Source organism: Aulonocara stuartgranti (assembly GCF_965226115.1).
Source record: "Aulonocara stuartgranti genome assembly, chromosome: 6".
NCBI lineage: Eukaryota > Metazoa > Chordata > Actinopteri > Cichliformes > Cichlidae > Aulonocara > Aulonocara stuartgranti.
This window is the reverse complement of record NC_138944.1, coordinates 39,523,225-39,540,807: the sequence shown is the minus strand read 5'-3', so window position 1 is coordinate 39,540,807 and position 17,583 is coordinate 39,523,225. Positions and strand designations below refer to the sequence as shown.

At 43.7% G+C, this 17,583-nt stretch overlaps 5 protein-coding genes across 5 annotated transcripts; 1 reads left to right on the top strand and 4 right to left on the bottom strand.

Moving 5' to 3' along the window:
- Positions 1-608: 608 nt before the first annotated feature.
- On the bottom strand, positions 609-3,383 carry LOC309708763 (histone H4-like; the record flags this gene model as incomplete). Its single annotated transcript, XM_082537054.1, has 2 exons — positions 609-1,163; positions 3,355-3,383. 2 exons carry the CDS (start codon positions 3,381-3,383, stop codon positions 824-826), a joined length of 369 nt encoding a protein of 122 aa, XP_082393180.1. The 3' UTR covers positions 609-823.
- An 807-nt stretch (positions 3,384-4,190) lies between these two features.
- On the bottom strand, positions 4,191-4,668 carry LOC309707629 (histone H3.2). Its single transcript, XM_082535049.1, has one exon. It carries the CDS (start codon positions 4,600-4,602, stop codon positions 4,192-4,194), a length of 411 nt encoding a protein of 136 aa, XP_082391175.1. The 5' UTR covers positions 4,603-4,668; the 3' UTR covers position 4,191.
- Positions 4,669-4,943: 275 nt separating this feature from the next.
- Positions 4,944-5,362, top strand: LOC309709353 (histone H2A; the record flags this gene model as incomplete). Its single annotated transcript, XM_082537930.1, has 1 exon — positions 4,944-5,362. The coding sequence occupies one exon, from the start codon at positions 4,944-4,946 to the stop codon at positions 5,328-5,330; it is 387 nt and encodes a 128-aa protein (XP_082394056.1). The 3' UTR covers positions 5,331-5,362.
- Positions 5,363-5,921: 559 nt separating this feature from the next.
- LOC309709349 (histone H1-like) lies at positions 5,922-6,845 on the bottom strand. The gene has a single exon (XM_082537926.1). The coding sequence runs from the start codon at positions 6,837-6,839 to the stop codon at positions 6,195-6,197; it is 645 nt and encodes a 214-aa protein (XP_082394052.1). The 5' UTR covers positions 6,840-6,845; the 3' UTR covers positions 5,922-6,194.
- Positions 6,846-8,391: 1,546 nt separating this feature from the next.
- On the bottom strand, positions 8,392-10,026 carry LOC309707811 (histone H2B 1/2). The gene has a single exon (XM_082535358.1). The coding sequence runs from the start codon at positions 9,997-9,999 to the stop codon at positions 9,625-9,627; it is 375 nt and encodes a 124-aa protein (XP_082391484.1). The 5' UTR covers positions 10,000-10,026; the 3' UTR covers positions 8,392-9,624.
- Between the last annotated feature and the right edge of the window lie 7,557 nt (positions 10,027-17,583).

Below are 17,583 nucleotides of genomic sequence, written 5' to 3'. Positions count from 1 at the left end.
CTTCTGTCTTATCTCAGTTGTCCTATAACAATCCAATAGAAGATGTTCTAGGGTCTCATCTTTATCACAGTCTGTCATAGGACATTTCATGGTGGTAACAAAGCAACTCCATTGTACCACTGCTCTCACAGGGAGGCGCCCGAGCGAGATGAGCCATACTACGTCTCTCATGCTTTCAGATAATAATTTGTCTTGTATATTTTTAACTATTGAAAGGTTTTCATCTTCATTTGCATACTTATATTGAATTACACCTTCATTTTTGGTTTCATTAATTTTTTTATAGATATTTTTTGTATTATCTTGGAGAATATTTAATTTATAATTACCATCTCCTTCCTTTAATACTAAATATTTGTTACCCACGTGGTACATTGAGCTTTCTGCAGTGAAGTTCTTGACAAAAATAAGTTGCAAACACATTCAGAATTTGAGTGTGCTGCATGTCATGAATAGTTGCTGCTTTGGATGCAGGTCACGTGGAAGCCAGACGAGGGAGACGTTACGCAGAGAATAAAGCGGCGACAGTAACCTGAGAATACGGTGTCATGTCTGCCTCAACACTACGGTCAGTATATGGCCCACTTAAAAAAAAAATTAATAAAAAAACAAGAAAAACCCCACCTACCGCAACTACTGCAGAGCTGTATCACACATCAAAAGCTTTTCCAATACGGGTTCCAAGTCAGATTGACCATTTATATGAAAAGAAGTTTGATAGAACTTGACTAGACAAACAAAAGAGATAGGATCAGCTCTACAGAGGAGATGGGTGGCCCTGAAAAGGACCTTTGTTGCCGTTGTTGTTGTCAGTGCAGTAAGCTTAACCACCAAAGCCGTACAGAGTGCGGCCCTGTCTCTTGAGAGCGTACACCACATCCATGGCGGTGACGGTCTTTCTCTTGGCGTGCTCGGTGTAGGTGACGGCGTCGCGGATGACGTTCTCCAGAAACACCTTCAACACGCCGCGGGTCTCCTCGTAGATCAGACCAGAAATACGCTTCACACCACCACGGCGAGCCAGGCGGCGGATAGCTGGCTTAGTGATGCCCTGGATGTTATCACGAAGCACCTTACGGTGACGCTTTGCGCCTCCTTTGCCGAGTCCTTTACCTCCCTTTCTTTTTTTTTTTTGTTTTTTTTTTTCTTTTTTTTTAAAATCACTTTATTTAAATATCAATATTCACAATTACAAATACACATAATACAAGCGCCATGCACAAAATTATTCACATCTTATTTTACATATTACAATAATAAAAGCTCCCACGGCAAGTCATTTCCTAATTTCATATCTCTCGTTTTTCTTCTTCTCAGCTCAGTGACAATGTTTTTACATACGGTGAAACTACTTATCATTTTTTGTTCTATAACACCTTTAGCCCTTGTTTTCCATATGTGGACATTTATAATACACATCACCAACCAAAACAATCTTCTTTTATTTTCACTCATCTTTTCTTTAAACAAACCATATCTTACTGATTTTATATTATTTTCAATATTAAAACCTAGTTTTTCCATCCTCCTTATTTCAACCGTCCTGTAACACGATATCAATAGATGATCAAGAGTTTCGTCTTCATCACAATTCTCCATAGGGCATTTCTTAGTGGTAACGAAGCAACTCCACAGAACCACAGCTCTTACTGGGAGACGTCCGACAGAGATAAGCCACACTGTATCTCTCATGTTCTCGGATATTACTTTGTCATATATGTTTTTAACTATTTTCTGATTTTCTTCTTTTTCCACAGCCTTATATTGTATCATACCTTCATTTTTTTTTTTCCTCTTCCACTCATTTTGGCTGTTCAGAAACAAATGTGAGTCGTTGCTTGACGGACTCCTGAATTTACATCTGATTTGAGGACGTAAAAGAAAACAGGAGTGCTTGAAACTACGGCCATCTACTGGCCTTTGGCGGAAACGAGGAACAGCATGACTGTGCCTGGGGTGCAGTAGCTATGGGGCGCCGTTTGTAAAGTGAAACATGCTGAAATTAACGGCAACATTTTTCCACATTTAGCTCAAAAACAAGTAATTTTTTACAACATTTAGTAAAATATTTGTAACTTTTCATATTTAAAACAGAATTTTAAATGTTAAATCTAAATGTTAAATATTCAATCTAAATGTTAAATCTAAATATTATATTTAAATCTAAATGTTAAATCTAAATGTTTAGGCTAACATGCAAATTTATTGCACGGATCCGCGGAAATACCAAAATAAAAGCTTTCCGAAAACCTCCAGTGCAAAAGTGTGCCGGTAGTGGTCAGACACGTTCTCACTCCCAAAGCGTAATAATTTTCTCTAGGTGACAAATTGTCAACATGTTATGCTTTTGGGTACCCAACACGTTCCTAAATTATAGCATCGGAAAAAGGAGAGCTCAATCTACACATGTTCGTTCATTTTCTAAAGATCGATTTGGAAAACACTATTTTACGTCATTTAACTGCTAGTAAAGGTTAGGAATAAGGTTATAGTTAGGGATAAGGTTAGGTTTAGGGCTGGAACACATGGCTGGAACGTCTATTATGGCGGGACCGTCATTCCACTGGAATTCAGCCATAACCCGACCATGAGAAAGCACGTCCGGCGATTTAGCTGAAAACATCGGAAGATCCGTTTTGTCGGCCATCCAAAGGTTCAGCAGTAGTGCACTCTTAGCAGCTGCAGTCTCCACTTCACAATCGCTGCAGCACATGTCCAGCAAAATCGCTGGACATGCTCGTAGGCAAGAAGTGAAGCAGCACATGGCGGGGAGAAGTGAGGAGGAGAACAGACACAATGTTGCACCGGAGGTTTTCGGGAAGCTTTTATTTTGGTATTTCCGTTGATCCGTACAATAAATTTGCATATTAGCCTAAACATTTAGGTTTAACATTTAACATTTAGATTAAGATTTAACATTTAGATTTAAATATAATATTTAGATTTAACATTTAACATTTAGATTTAAATATATTTAGATTTAATAGTTAACATTTAGATTTAATATTTAACATTTGATGAAAAGTTACAAATATTTTACTAAATGTTGTAAAAATTACTCGAAAAAATATGTTTTTGTAAGGTTTTGAGCTAAATGTGGAAAAATGTTGCCATTAATTTCAGCATGTTTCACTTTACAAACGGCGCCCCATAAGTAGCTGTGTACTGTACACGATATGAGATTAAGTACTACATGTGTCACAGAGACAATCCAACAGTTTATATCCAGTTAATATCTTTATTAAAGGCCAATAACCAGTGGTGCCTCCAACAGAGCCAGAAAAGGGGGGAAGGTCATGCCATGAAATATTATTAGTTGTCCCCAGATCAAATAGGTTGTTAATGAGGTTTTACCTTGAAACTCTGAATACCAGAACTTCCATACTTCCAGAATCAATGTAGTTTTAGAAGTGGCTTTAGTACATGCAATAGCATTCACAGATGATCGCAACAGATTATTCAGAATGTCAATACTATATTTTCTGACTTGAAAGTGGCAGCGAGTCATTCTCTGGGGGCGCTATATCTATGATCTCTACTTGACTGGACTGATCTGGACAGCTTCACAGTATAATTTTTCTGTATGTTATCAATGTTAGTGTCAAAGTCTGAACACAGTTTGTGCAGTGAGATTAGTTTAACAGAGTTCCCAAAAGTCAGCTTCAATGCAACATCAGCGATGTGGCCTAGGTATTGGATCAACGCCAGCGGAACATGACGATGCTGTGTTTCCATGCTCAAAGTTAGTTCAAAGAATTGTGTTAAATTGTTAGTTTTTTTATACATCTTTGGGGAGTGAAAAAAAAAATATGCACCTGTGAACTGAACATGAACTGTGAAAAATATCTGATCCATGTTAGGCTTATTGTTATGTACATTCATAGTTTATAGCCAATTTAAACAACGGGAGTTTACCAAAGGTACTTTAGAGCAGGGGTGTCACAGTCTTCTTCTACTGTAAGTAATGTAAACTTATGTGTAGCAGGAAAGAATTGGAAGTCCTGGTGCTTAGATCAAGTTACTGGATGCCACCTTCATGCCAAGCATATGGCTTCTATTATATAAAAAAAAAAAAACTGTCTTGTACTGTCTTGTATGAGGTTAATGTTATTGTAAGAAAGGAGCGCGCTCTCTGTGTGAGTGTGTTGGCTCTGAAAAGAGCCGTTGTTTGTAGGAGGGCGTGCAGACAGCTTAAGCCCTCTCTCCGCGGATGCGGCGAGCCAGCTGAATGTCTTTGGGCATGATGGTGACCCTCTTGGCGTGGATGGCGCACAGGTTGGTGTCCTCGAAGAGTCCGACCAGGTAAGCCTCGCTGGCCTCCTGCAGAGCCATGACAGCGGAGCTCTGGAAGCGCAAGTCGGTCTTGAAATCCTGAGCGATCTCGCGGACCAGGCGCTGGAAGGGCAGCTTGCGAATGAGCAGCTCGGTGGACTTCTGGTAACGGCGGATCTCGCGCAGAGCCACGGTGCCGGGCCTGTAACGGTGAGGTTTCTTGACGCCTCCGGTGGCCGGGGCGCTCTTACGAGCGGCCTTAGTGGCCAGCTGCTTCCTGGGGGCTTTGCCGCCAGTGGATTTGCGAGCGGTCTGCTTGGTTCTTGCCATTCTTTCTCTCTTTAACTTTCCTGCGTTTAAAACAGAAAATGTAACAAGCGGAGGAGACTCGCCGCTCTTAAAGTGTGTGACTGGCTGTGACGCGGTGCCGCTGCGGCTCGTGATTGGTGAGGGGCTCCGCGTGATGCTCAGCACCGCTCAGAGGAGCCCCGCCCCGCCTAAGTGTGCGCTGCTCATTGGAGGAAGGTGCTTTGAAAAGGCGCGCTGCCGCGAGCCTGTCTGCGATTGGTGTGTGACGAAGCCGCCCGCGCTCTGCGGAAATATAAGCCAGGCTCGGCGCCGATCGGGCCACATTTCCTTTGAGTGTTGACACTGCGAAGAGAAGGTTCAAAATGAGTGGGCGTGGCAAAACTGGAGGCAAAGCCAGAGCTAAGGCTAAGACCCGTTCATCCCGTGCCGGGCTCCAGTTCCCCGTGGGTCGCGTCCACAGGCTGCTGCGCAAAGGCAACTATGCGCAGCGCGTGGGTGCCGGCGCCCCCGTCTACCTGGCAGCTGTGCTCGAGTACCTGACCGCTGAGATCCTCGAGCTGGCTGGCAACGCAGCCCGCGACAACAAGAAGACTCGTATTATCCCACGTCACCTTCAGCTGGCTGTGCGCAACGACGAGGAGCTCAACAAGCTCCTTGGCGGAGTCACCATCGCCCAGGGTGGTGTGCTGCCCAACATCCAGGCCGTGCTGCTGCCCAAGAAGACCGAGAAGCCTGTCAAGGCCAAGTAAATGCCAAAGCCTCTGCTTCACGCACGAAACCAATAAACAAAGGCTCTTTTCAGAGCCACACACTTCTTTCTGAGCAAACATCCTCGTGTATATGGAAATGTAGTATTACCTTATTCTCGTGTGTGTGTGTGTGTGTGTGTGTGTGTGTGTGTGTGTGTGTGTGTGTGTGTGTGTGTGGGGGGGGTTCTTTCGCCTCCCAACCAGATCTTCAGGTTGTTTTAATTTATTATTAACAATAATATAAAATTATGCACAATGAATTACTAATGTAAAAATAGTTCAACAAAAGTTCAACACTGCCCCTAGCATCCTGGAGCACTTGTGTTGTCTTTTGTAGGTGTTTTGGAGTTTTTACGTGTTTTGTCTGTAGGGGCCACCGTAAATAGACTTTTATTTATTCACTCCACATGAAATGTAATAAATCAACTATAATAAAATCCAACTATTCACATTTCAACTTTTAACTATTTAAATTTTCAGCTTTTTCCTTTTACAAATTTAAAGTGAAACAACACAAAACACTGCAAACCACAACAATTAAATATAAATTATAATATGAAAATAAAAAGAAGATGCATATTCTCTGTCATATGGACCTGCATGAATAAACTTTGTCCCTGGCTCTCTTTCTCTCTGTCCCTCCTGCTCTGTTCACTTTCTGATTGTGAAATGTGAGCCATGATAGTAATACAAGCTGCAAGTGTTATGAGAAAAAAACAAACCCAAAAAGTATCTTATCTTGCTTTGACAATAATGCTATTATTGTGAATAAGAGAATGTTGCGTGATTGTGAGGAAGGAGCTCTGGCGTGTTGCTGTGGTGGCTCTGAGAAGAGCCGTTGTTGAGTGCGAGAGTGTTGGCAGCTCACTTCTTCTTGGCTGCTGTGGCCGCCTTCTTGGCTTTGGGCTTGGCGGCCTTCTTGGCGGGGGCTTTCTTGGCTGCGGGAGGCTTCTTGGGGACCTTCTTGGGGCTCTTGGCTGCCGCCTTCTTGGGGCTCTTGCTGGGCTTTTTGGCCGCCACAGCGGGCTTCTTGGCCTTCTTGGGGGACTTCTTAGCTGCTGCGGGCTTCTTGGCTGCCGCTGGCTTCTTGGGGGACTTTTTAGCGGCTGCTGCCGGCTTCTTGGCTTTGGCAGGGGCGGGCTTCTTGGCTTTGGGAGCGGCTTTCTTTGCGGGCTTCTTGGCTTTGCTCTCGGTAGCCTTCTTGTTCATCTTGAAGGATCCGGAGGCCCCGGTGCCCTTGGTCTGCACCAGAGTGCCCTTGGCCACCAGGCTCTTGATGGCGGTCTTGACGCGGGCCTTGTTCTTGTCCACATCGTAGCCTCCGGCAGCCAGAGCCTTCTTGAGAGCGGCTGTGGACACGCCGCTGCGCTCCTTGGAAGCGGCCACGGCTTTCACGATCAACTCGCCCACGCTGGGGCCCACCTTCTTCGGCTTGGAAGCCGTCGTCTTCTTCTTGGCCGCCTTGGCCGGGGCGGCGGCAGCAGCAGGTGCGGGTGCTTCCTCTGACATTTTCCTCTTTCCCTCTGATCGAGTCACGGTGCAGTGATGGCAACTCGGAAGCGTCACACTGCACTTAAACGCACCATGAGAACCGTGGAGAGTGAATGTAGCGCGCGCCGCTCTCGCGTGCGCCACGCAATGCTTCCGTTTGTGTTTCGTGTCTCGGGATCAAAGAGCTCAAAGTGAGTGTGTGAGCAGCACTGCAGGCCGACAGTGGAGCAGTCCACAGCGGACTCGTGTCTCCTCGGGCAGGCCTCGTGTCGGGCTCTGGTGCTCTCTGCTCTTGCTTTGTGGAGCCTCCAAAGCTCAGCGACTCAGTGCGGAGCTCAGCGCTGCTCGGCGGCTTTTTGCGCTCTTTTCTTTCCTAAAACAAAGGAGCCGCAGCACAGCTCCGTGAAAAGCCCTTTTCCAGCTCAGACACATGTTCGTTCGCGCACTCCGACTTAAAAGCAGCATCTGGTGAGCGCAGCTATGGGACAAAGTGACGCCGCGAACTCCCAGCAAACACACCGATGCAGCTGGACGCCCACGGTGCAGCGAGACTTCTGTGAGAGCTGCTCACTTCTAACCAAAGCACAGCGGCCTCGAGTTTCACTCACGTTGTTGTATATCAGAAATCACCATTAGTTAGTCACCTTACGGCAGCTCGCTTCCACACTTTGGCCCTGATCTCTTAGTCTGCATCAGTCCGTTTCCTTCCAGCTACAGTTACCGACTCTACTATAAACAACAACAGCGAATGAACACGTGAATACACACATCCACCAACTGATCACTAAGTATCTCAATGTGCAATACTCAATACCTGCTAAAAAACATCCAACATCTCACTATTAAACATTCTCTTTTTGTCGCTACTAGTCAAACGTATTTTTATATCTATTTCATTTATTTAATCAGAGTAATATTGCTCTTATTTTTTGGCATTTATTTAATCCTGCTCTGTCCACGTTGCTGCTGTAACAAGGTGAATTTCCCAGCTCTGGGACTAATAAAGCTTATCTTATGTCCTGGATAGCGACCTCAGTCTAATCTAGTACAGTGCATTTAATTATGCCCAGTATATCTGTGCTCCTTTTTCTGGAGGATTCTATTATTCTTCCACCCACTAAAAAAATGTAACCACAGATTGTTGTCCAAGATAAGTAAAATGCTGCACAATACCTCCCACCCTCCCATCGTGTGCTTGACCAGTCACAGAAGAGCGTTTAGTGAGAGACTGAGATGACCAAAGTTCACCTCTGAATCAGAATGGGTTTTATTTCCTAATGTTGAGCAGGTTTACAACATTAGGAAATTGCTTCGGTACTTAGTGCAAAACACACTGTAAGACAACACTTAACTAAACATAAAAAATAAAAGTGCTAAGCAGATAGATATATCTTATTCATAGCACTTGCTATAATAGTTGTACTATCTAAAGGCATATAGAAAGGTGGCTACGGAGCCAACAAATTATGAATTAGATTCAAATAGGCACAACTTTAGTTTTTTTATTTCTATATGATGAACTCTGCATTATTAAGTGATAAGGACAAGTAATCTTATGTCCTGTAATCATTATGACGCTATAATTTGAGATACAATAAATAAAATACGTTTTTGTACAAAGTATCGTATCGGATCAGTATCGTCGATACCACCCTGAATATTACTCGTTATCGGATCGGAAAGGAAATCAGTGGTATCGCACATCACTAGTGATTATAGTGTTTACGAGCACATCAAGTCAAGTGGCTTTGTTATTTCAACCATGTGCAGTGCTACAGTACACAGTGAAGCAAGTCAGCGTTCTTCCAAGACCGTGGTGCTACATAGGACAATCAACACAGGACCACATAAAGTGCAAATGTACAACATAAGAAAAACGGTGCAACCCCAGATCAGAACGATACAGACAAATTGATACTAAATTTTAAGTTTACTGCTTCTTTGGATTCTGCTATGCAAATTTTTTGTGAAATGACAAACTTTGGATATCAGAGGAGAAAAAAAAAAAAAAAAAAAAAAAAAAACAACAACACACAAAACACTTCCATTTCACACACCGTAAAGGAACTGTCAAAATGAGTTAACTGGCCAGAGCAACATTTGTGTTCAGTACTGTTTTCAATTTGTTCTTTGGAATTTGCTTTGTATTGAATGTATTTGGAAATCAGAATATATATGTAAAAAAATAATATAATAATCAGCCCTTATCCCCAAGGGGCAAATAAGATACAATGGAGCAGCACGACATTGAAGACAAGGACAGGGCATAAACAGGCAATAAGAATGAGATAATAAATACACAGCATATACACAGTTTTAAAATTAAAGTGACTGAATAGGTGAATAAATAAGTAAGTGACTAAAAGTGAATAAAGTGGCAGCACAAAAAGAGCGTAGAGTAGTTCATGTTTACAGGTGTGGGAAATGGTCTTAAGGGCTGGAGTTAAAAAGCAGAGTGGCTTTGGGGACAGAGGTGGCTCTCCTCCTCTCAGTCCTACAGGAAATGCAGCGGAGGCGCCGCCCACAGGGGAGCCATTAAAATGCACTGAAAGACTGTCAAACATAAAGTGGCATTAATGTTGTATTTGTAGTTACTTTGTCATCGTTCCACAACACACACAAGACATTTCCTGAGTCTGGGTCAATGTAGCGGATCAATAGCACCTAGTGACAGAGAAGCATTTCCGCGATTGCAGTAGTTGGCAACATAGTAACTGCACGTTTGAAGGTAGAACGTATGCTCTTCAGGACAGAGTGGGTGGCTCTGAAAAGAGCCGTTGGGTTGACTGACAGCAGGATCAGTTTACTTGGAGCTGGTGTACTTGGTGACGGCCTTGGTGCCCTCAGACACGGCGTGCTTGGCCAGCTCACCGGGGAGCAGCAGGCGCACTGCGGTCTGGATCTCCCTGGACGTGATGGTGGAGCGTTTGTTGTAGTGGGCCAGGCGAGAGGCCTCGGCAGCGATGCGCTCGAAGATGTCGTTGACAAACGAGTTCATGATGCTCATGGCCTTGGAGGAGATCCCGGTGTCGGGGTGGACCTGCTTCAGCACCTTGTACACGTAGATGGCGTAGCTCTCCTTCCTGGTCTTTCTCTTCTTCTTGCCGCCCTTGCCGGCGGTCTTGGTCACGGCTTTCTTAGAGCCCTTCTTGGGCGCGGACTTTGCGGGTTCAGGCATTTTGTTCCTTCGATACTCTGCAGCAACGAATGAGCTGTGTAACAGAGAGCAGCTCCTTTTATACAGCCTGTATGCTAATATCACTGCGCAGGCCCTCGGCTCTCATTGGCTGAGCTGCACAGTGGGCCGGACATTGCGTTGGAGGAAATCTATGAATTGTGCTACAACAGGCGCGCGTCTAACAAAGAAGTGGTCTGTGTGATCGTTTCCTCATTTGTTGGAACGGTCATTTGTATTAAATGAGCAGTAAATGTAGTGCTCTGTATGGCAAATATGGAGGATTTAGGGAGACACAGACTGAAAGCTAGAAAATGCTTAAGATGTGACTACAGTAGTGAATTGGGCCTCAGCAGCAGCAGTGTTTCTTTGGGGCAGTGAGCTTTGTTATCTTCACACCATGCTGGCGTTTTCAGAGTGATGATGATGACATTTACAGTTTTTTCTGATTGCTTAAGCACATTTTTTGTAACTATTGGCTAATTTTGCAAAACTCTTCACACAAATAAGAAAACCTGTCACCCAATAATCAAAACATTGTAGTTCTCTTGCAAAAGCAAACACAGCTAGATTAACTCTTCACACCTTCGTAAAAATGGTGTTTCCGTATCAAACAGTACACACAAGCCATCATCTACTAAGCACACAATGCGCCAACTGCACACTGATGGTATGAATACAAAACACATCTGGCTTTTGCTTTCTCTGTGTACAGATGTCAATTTGAGGTCACACCTTGTCATAGTGTCATGTAAACATACAAGGATCCAAACGTCAAGTATTGGTGTTTATTAACACTCATCAAAACCAAGACAAAGTCAGAACACAAAATAGGAATTCCACAAATAAAAGGGGAAAAAAAAAAAAACCACACACACAATCAGCCTACATCATGTCGTCTTTCTGGGTCCGGCCACGTCGCCTGCGATATCCTCCAGTCCAAAGCACCGGGGAAAATATCTCCTTGAATGCTGTATCCAGGCCTGACATGATGCCTGGTCAATATCTCCACATGCCTCCTCCATTGCCTGTAAAAGGGCTACCTGTTGATGAGGATGACGGTCATACACTTTCCAGCGCCAGGCAGAGAAGAACTCCTCGATGGGATTCAAGAATGGAGAGTATGGAGGGAGGTTGAGTGCCATGAAGGATGGTTGGTCTGTAAACCAGTTGCGGACCAAAGCAGCCCTATGGAAACTAACATTGTCCCATATGATGACATATCGGGTCTGCTCTGGTCTCTGAACAGTGAGCATGTCATGCAAGGTGTCCAGGAATGCAATAATGTGTGCAGTGTTGTATGGGCCTATGGTTGCATGATGGTGAACAACACCATTTTGGCTTATAGCTGCACACATGGTTATGTTACCACCACGTTGTCCTGGGACATTGATGATGGCACGGTGTCCAATAATGTTCCTGCCACGTCTCCTGGTTTTACTGAGGTTAAAACCGGCCTCATCTACAAAAAGTAGCTCATGTCCCATTGCATCTGCTTCTAGTTCCATCACTCTCTGGACAAGACAAAACAAATGCAACACATCAGGCCCATGCACAGCACTACAGTATGCACCTCCAAATTCAGAACCAATGACACTAGCTTACCTGCACGTAGTCATATCGCAGTTGCTTTACACGTTCTGTGTTTCTCTCGAAAGGAACTCTGTAAATTTGCTTCATTCTTATTCTGTGGCGCGCAAGTACACGACTTAGTGCAAGCATTTCTGCACTGTGTCTATTACTCTTACTGCTCCTTCCATTGTACTCCACATAGACAGCTTACCTGTGGCCTGTTTATAGTGCTTAGGCTGATTGCAAAGTGGACTAATTATCTAAAACAGTTTTCACATGTGAAAGTGTGCCAGACAGTTGGCAAATTAGTGTTAATGATAGCCATACATGTGTATACTTTTGCTAGGAGTGTGTTGGAAATTTGGTAATTGAGTGTTGTGCAGTGAATTGTGCCTACAGTTTTGCAAAGTGTGTGTTACAAAATTGCAAACTGAATGCAAAGCAGTTTTTGTGCTTTTAGTTTTGCAAACTCAGTGAGTGGTTTTGCTATAAGTCCGAATAGTTTTAGAAATTGTGCTACAGGAATCACAGTTAGGGTTTAAGCATTCAGAAAAAACTGTAAGAACTGTAGAACACTCGATGCTGACGAGCTTACGAAGCGCAGTAGTTTTGAAACGCTGCTCTGAAGCGTGGTTGAAACGGCTCATGTCACGTGTAACCAAGATGTTGATGTGTTTCACTGCAGCTTCAACAGCTGCAGTGGAAGCGCTTCAAATAAATGAAGCGCTTTCATTTATTTATATATTAGTATCAGTATGTATCAGTTCAACTCTGCAAGAATCTTGATGATGTATTTCCTTACAAGAAATGAATGTGCATCTCACTAACAGCTACTCAGATTTAGCACTCTTACAGTTTTTTCTGAATGCTTAAACACTAACTGTGATTCCTGTAGCACAATTTCTAAAACTATTCAGACTATAGCAAAACCACTCACTGAGTTTGCAAAACTAAAAGCACAAAAACTGCTTTGCACTCAGTTTGCAATTTTGTAACACACACTTTGCAAAACTGTAGGCACAATTCACTGCACAACACTCAATTACCAAATTTCCAACACACTCCTAGCAAAAGTATACACACGTATCAAATCAAATCAAATCAAATCACTTTTTATTGTCACATCACATGTGCAGGCACACTGGCACAGCACATGCGAGTGAAATTCTTGTGTGCGAGCCCCACAAGCAACAGAGATGTGCAAACACAACAACACAAACGAGCAAAATACAAGAATGGCCAACCTGAAACTAATAAATATATGTACAATATATAATAGTGTATGCATTTCTGGATGTGTATACTAAATATTTTCCTACGTGTGTGTGTGTGTGTGTGTGTGTGTGTGTGTGTGTGTGTGTGTGTGTGTGTATACACATTTTTACAAATTAAATAGTAAAAAAATAAAATAAAATAATAATAATAATAATAATAATAAAATATATAAAATATACAGAGTTGAATATGTGCAAAACAAGTGGCATTTATATACAGTGTGGAGTGCATAATGTTGAAGTTCCAGTAGTGAAGCTGAGGTGTCTATGACGTGTTCAGCAGTCTGATGGCCTGATGGAAGAAGCTGTCTCTCAGTCTGCTGGTACGGGACCGGATGCTGCAGAACCTCCTTCCTGATGGAAGCAGTCTGAACAGTTTATGGCTGGGGTGACTGGAGTCCTTGATGATCCTCCCCGCTTTCCTCAGGCACCGCTTCCTGTAGATGTCTTGGAGGGAGGGAAGCTCACCTCCAATTATCCGTTCAGAGCACCGCACTACTCGCTGGAGAGCTTTGCAGTTGTAGGCGGTGCTGTTGCCATACCAGGTGGTGATGCATCCAGTGAGGATGCTCTCAATGGCACAGCGATAGAAGGTCCTGAGGATGCGGGGGCTCATGCCGAATCTTTTCAGTCTCCTGAGAAAGAAGAGGCGCTGCTGCGCCTTCTTCACTGTTTTGTTTGTGTGTACTGACCACGTAAGATCCTCAGCCAGATGTACACCAAGGAACCGGAAGCTGCTCACTCTCTCCACAGCAGCGCCGTTGATGGTGATGGGGGTGTGTACTTCTCTGCAAGTCCGGAAGTCCACTATCAACTCCTTTGTCTTTGCGACGTTGAGGGTGAGATGGTTGTCTTGACACCAGTGGGTCAGGGCGCTGACCTCCTCCCTGTAAGCCGTCTCATCACCGTTGGTGATAAGACCCACCACTGTAGTGTCGTCCGCAAACTTCACAATGATGTTGGAGCTGTTAGTGGCTGTGCAGTCGTAGGTGTAGAGTGAGTACAGGAGAGGGCTCAGTACACACCCCTGTGGAGCACCAGTGTTCAGTGTGATGGGGGATGAGGTGATGCTGCCCAGTCTGACCACCTGGCGTCTGTCAGACAGGAAGCTAAGGATCCAGCTGCAGAGGGAGCTGCTCAGTCCTAGATCCTGCAGTTTCCTGTCCAGCTTCGAGGGAACGATGGTATTGAATGCTGAGCTGTAATCTACAAACAGCATCCTCACATACGTGTCTCTCTTCTCCAGGTGTGACAGGGCAGTGTGTAGTGTCAGGGCTATGGCATCATCAGTGGACCTGTTGTGGCAGTATGCAAACTGTAGAGGGTCCAGTGAGTCGGATAGTGCAGAGCAGATGAAGTCCCTGACCAGCTTCTCGAAGCATTTGCTTACGATGGGGGTCAGGGCTACAGGTCGCCAGTCGTTCAATGAGGAGATGGTGGAGGATTTGGGTACAGGGACGATGGTGGCCATTTTGAAGCAGGCTGGGACTACAGGCAGAGATAGGGAAAGGTTGAAGATGTGCGTGAACACTCTAGCCAGCTGAGCCGCGCATGACCTGAGGACGCGGCCGGGAATCCCGTCCGGACCAGTAGCTTTGCGTGCGTTCACCTTCCTGAAGCACCTCCGCACATCCTCCTCAGACACAGTGTGCGCACTGACGTCATCCGCGGTGCGCACACTGTCCGGTCTCATGGTGTTCGCTGTGTCGAATCAAGCGTAGAATACGTTTAGATCCTCACACAGAGAGGCCGTGGTCTGCGGTGTGCTGGTTTTCCCTCTAAAGTCTGTGATCGTGTTTAGTCCCTGCCACATACTCCAAGGGTTGTCAAACTGTTGCTCCACCCTGTCCCTGTACTCACGTTTGGCTGCTTTGATCGTCTTCCGGAGTTGGTAATGTGCGTGTTCGTAGTCCGATGTGTTCGCGGAGGCAAAGGCGGTGTTCCGTGCCGCCAGTGCCGCGCGAACATCTCCGTTAATCCAGGGTTTTTGATTTGGGAAGGATTTGACTGTTCTGGATGGGACGACATCTTCCACGCATTTCCTGATAAATCCACAGACTGAGTCTGTGTATTCATCAATGTCTCTGGCGGCCACGTGAAACATTTCCCAGTCCGCGTGATCAAAACAGTCCCGCAACGCAGACTCCAATTGGTACGTCCAACAGTGCACCGCCCTTCATACCATCAGTGTGCAGTTGGCGCATTGTGTGCTTAGTAGATGATGGCTTGTGTGTACTGTTTGATACGGAAACACCATTTTTACGAAGGTGTGAAGAGTTAATCTAGCTGTGTTTGCTTTTGCAAGAGAACTACAATGTTTTGATTATTGGGTGACAGGTTTTCTTATTTGTGTGAAGAGTTTTGCAAAATTAGCCAATAGTTACAAAAAATGTGCTTAAGCAATCAGAAAAAACTGTAACATGATTAGTCAGCCTACAATAGTTATGCTGTGACAACACAGTAAAGTGTGGCAATGATAACGATACTCAAGTCAAAGAATTCATGTTAAATTTCCAAATTATATTATATATTATATCCAAGGTGGGTAAGAAGATCTAAAAAAAGATCACTTGTGACCTTCGCTGACACCATTTCTTTACTCTAATGAGTTCTGAAGCCTTACTGAAAGTCTTCAAATCAAACATTCTTCTGTAGATGATGAGTTAACTGTTTTACAACTACTCTTTCAAGAATTTTTGAGAAAGTGGTTGATTACTGCCAGCGTGAAGGCTTGAACAGTCCTGTAGGTCTAAATGACATGTTGATGGTTTGGAGGAAGTAATCACCAAAGCTAACTCAAAAGACCAATTGGATTAAAAGAGTCTAAATACAAATCAAATTAAGCTGAAATGTTAGTTTTTCCACTAATGAATTTTCAGCACCAACAAATATATTTCTGTTTATATTATAGATTAAAAGGCAGTCTGAATTATTCTTAATGGGGTATTCACAAATTTACAGGTGCATTACTCTGTACAGCTTCCATATTTTGAAAATAATATTACAAAGCATCAAGATATGTTGCTTATATGCTAAGGCAGCAGCTTAAAGACTCGTGATGATAGCTCAACATGCTTGTTTAGTTTCCTGCAGCTGACCACGATTCAGCAGCAGACAGAAAGAGACTGAACAGACTCATCTGGAGGGCCAGCTCTGTTCTAGGATGCCCTCTGGACCCACTGGAAGTGGTGAGTGACAGGAGAATGGTGACTAAGCTCATCTCATCTCATTTTTTTTTTTTTTTTTTTTACATTATTTACATTTGATCTTTTACATTGTATATAATGTCTATTGATTTTATTGTTTATTTTAATATTTGTGTACAGCGCTTTGTGATTGCCTGTCTGCGAAAAGCGCTTAATAAATAAAGTTTACTTACTTACTTACTTACTTATCCCTGTTGGACAACATCTCCAACCTCATGCAGGAGACTCTGACAGGATTGGGATCAGGACAAGCGTGTTTGCTTGACACCCATAAGCCATGTTGGCTTGACTTATTTTTGCAGTCCAATTCAATTGCCATTTTATGCCAAATATCACCCCATCTTGTGCATCTATTAGTATTCCAAAAAAACACATGAAAAGTGGAAAATATATAATTATGTCATGCAAAATCCTTCAAACCAATTTACAATCACTCCAAGATCTTCACTGTAGGCCTTAATTTCCTCTCTATTTGAGTATGCATGTTGGTCATGTTGGCTAGGGGCTTCACTTTTTGCAGTGTCTCCTAAATTGATGGTGTGCCCCATTTACATGGAAGATATTGTTTGATTTGAGTGACAAATGAAATAAATCATGAAACGGTAACACACAACAGGGTAATAAAAAAAACAAAAAAATATAAACTAGGGTGACAAATGAACAGAGGTGGTGGTTTACGACACCAGCTGTCTGCCATCTATAATCCAGTTTTGAGATCCCTTCCCAGACGCCTTAACGCCCACTCACATCCTGGGCCATCTGACCTCAGGAAATCACATGATAGGATGGGGCCAGGTTTCACAATGAGCTCACCCAAAACCTTGGCTGATTGTGACCTACACCCGTTTTCACACCTTGGCTCATGTGATTAGGTAGAGGATCATTAGGTGGTCAATTGTCCCTCGTGGGGGGAAACTCCCACACATTGCCATGGCTGGTACATCAGCACACTGACAGTAAAGATGCATTGTGCCTAATAAGATCATAGCCAGAACAATATGAAAAAAACATCATAACACTATGTGCTGGTACAAGAATGCAATGGCTTCTGAAATCCTTCCAAACAGTTACAGCTCCATATCTCACTGGTAGAAATGTTTCATCAACATATCTTTATTACGCAGCTCATTCATCCATTTTCTGCCAGACTGCAGAAAGTAGTTCTAGTGGTTGTTCATGCTGAGCACACTCCCTGTACTTACCTGGAGTACTACACATGACCTAGCCCATTGAAATGTGACAGCCAGCAATTTGCCATCTACAATTCTGGATCCTGTCATTAGTAAATAACCCCCTAGACTCAGTCTTCATGTGAGTGTTCTGCATTACTGTCTGCCAAATGGTGGTTGAAACAAAAACATTTGGGAAAATATAACAGTGTGACTCTCTAACTTTGCTCCATGGGCACCAAAGGTGAAAGTGGCAGATCAGAGGCCCTGATCAAAGTCTCGTCATTCTGGCTAAGATTAATTCCTCTTTGAATTAATCTGAATGACTCATGAAGAACAAATGCTTTGTTCTTCATGAGTTTTCTT

Excerpts from the sequence above, each read along its gene's own strand:
- LOC309707629 (XM_082535049.1), bottom strand. The coding sequence starts at position 4,602 with ATGGCAAGAACCAAGCAGACCGCTCGCAAATCCACTGGCGGCAAAGCC.
- LOC309709349 (XM_082537926.1), bottom strand. The coding sequence starts at position 6,839 with ATGTCAGAGGAAGCACCCGCACCTGCTGCTGCCGCCGCCCCGGCCAAG.
- LOC309707811 (XM_082535358.1), bottom strand. The coding sequence starts at position 9,999 with ATGCCTGAACCCGCAAAGTCCGCGCCCAAGAAGGGCTCTAAGAAAGCC.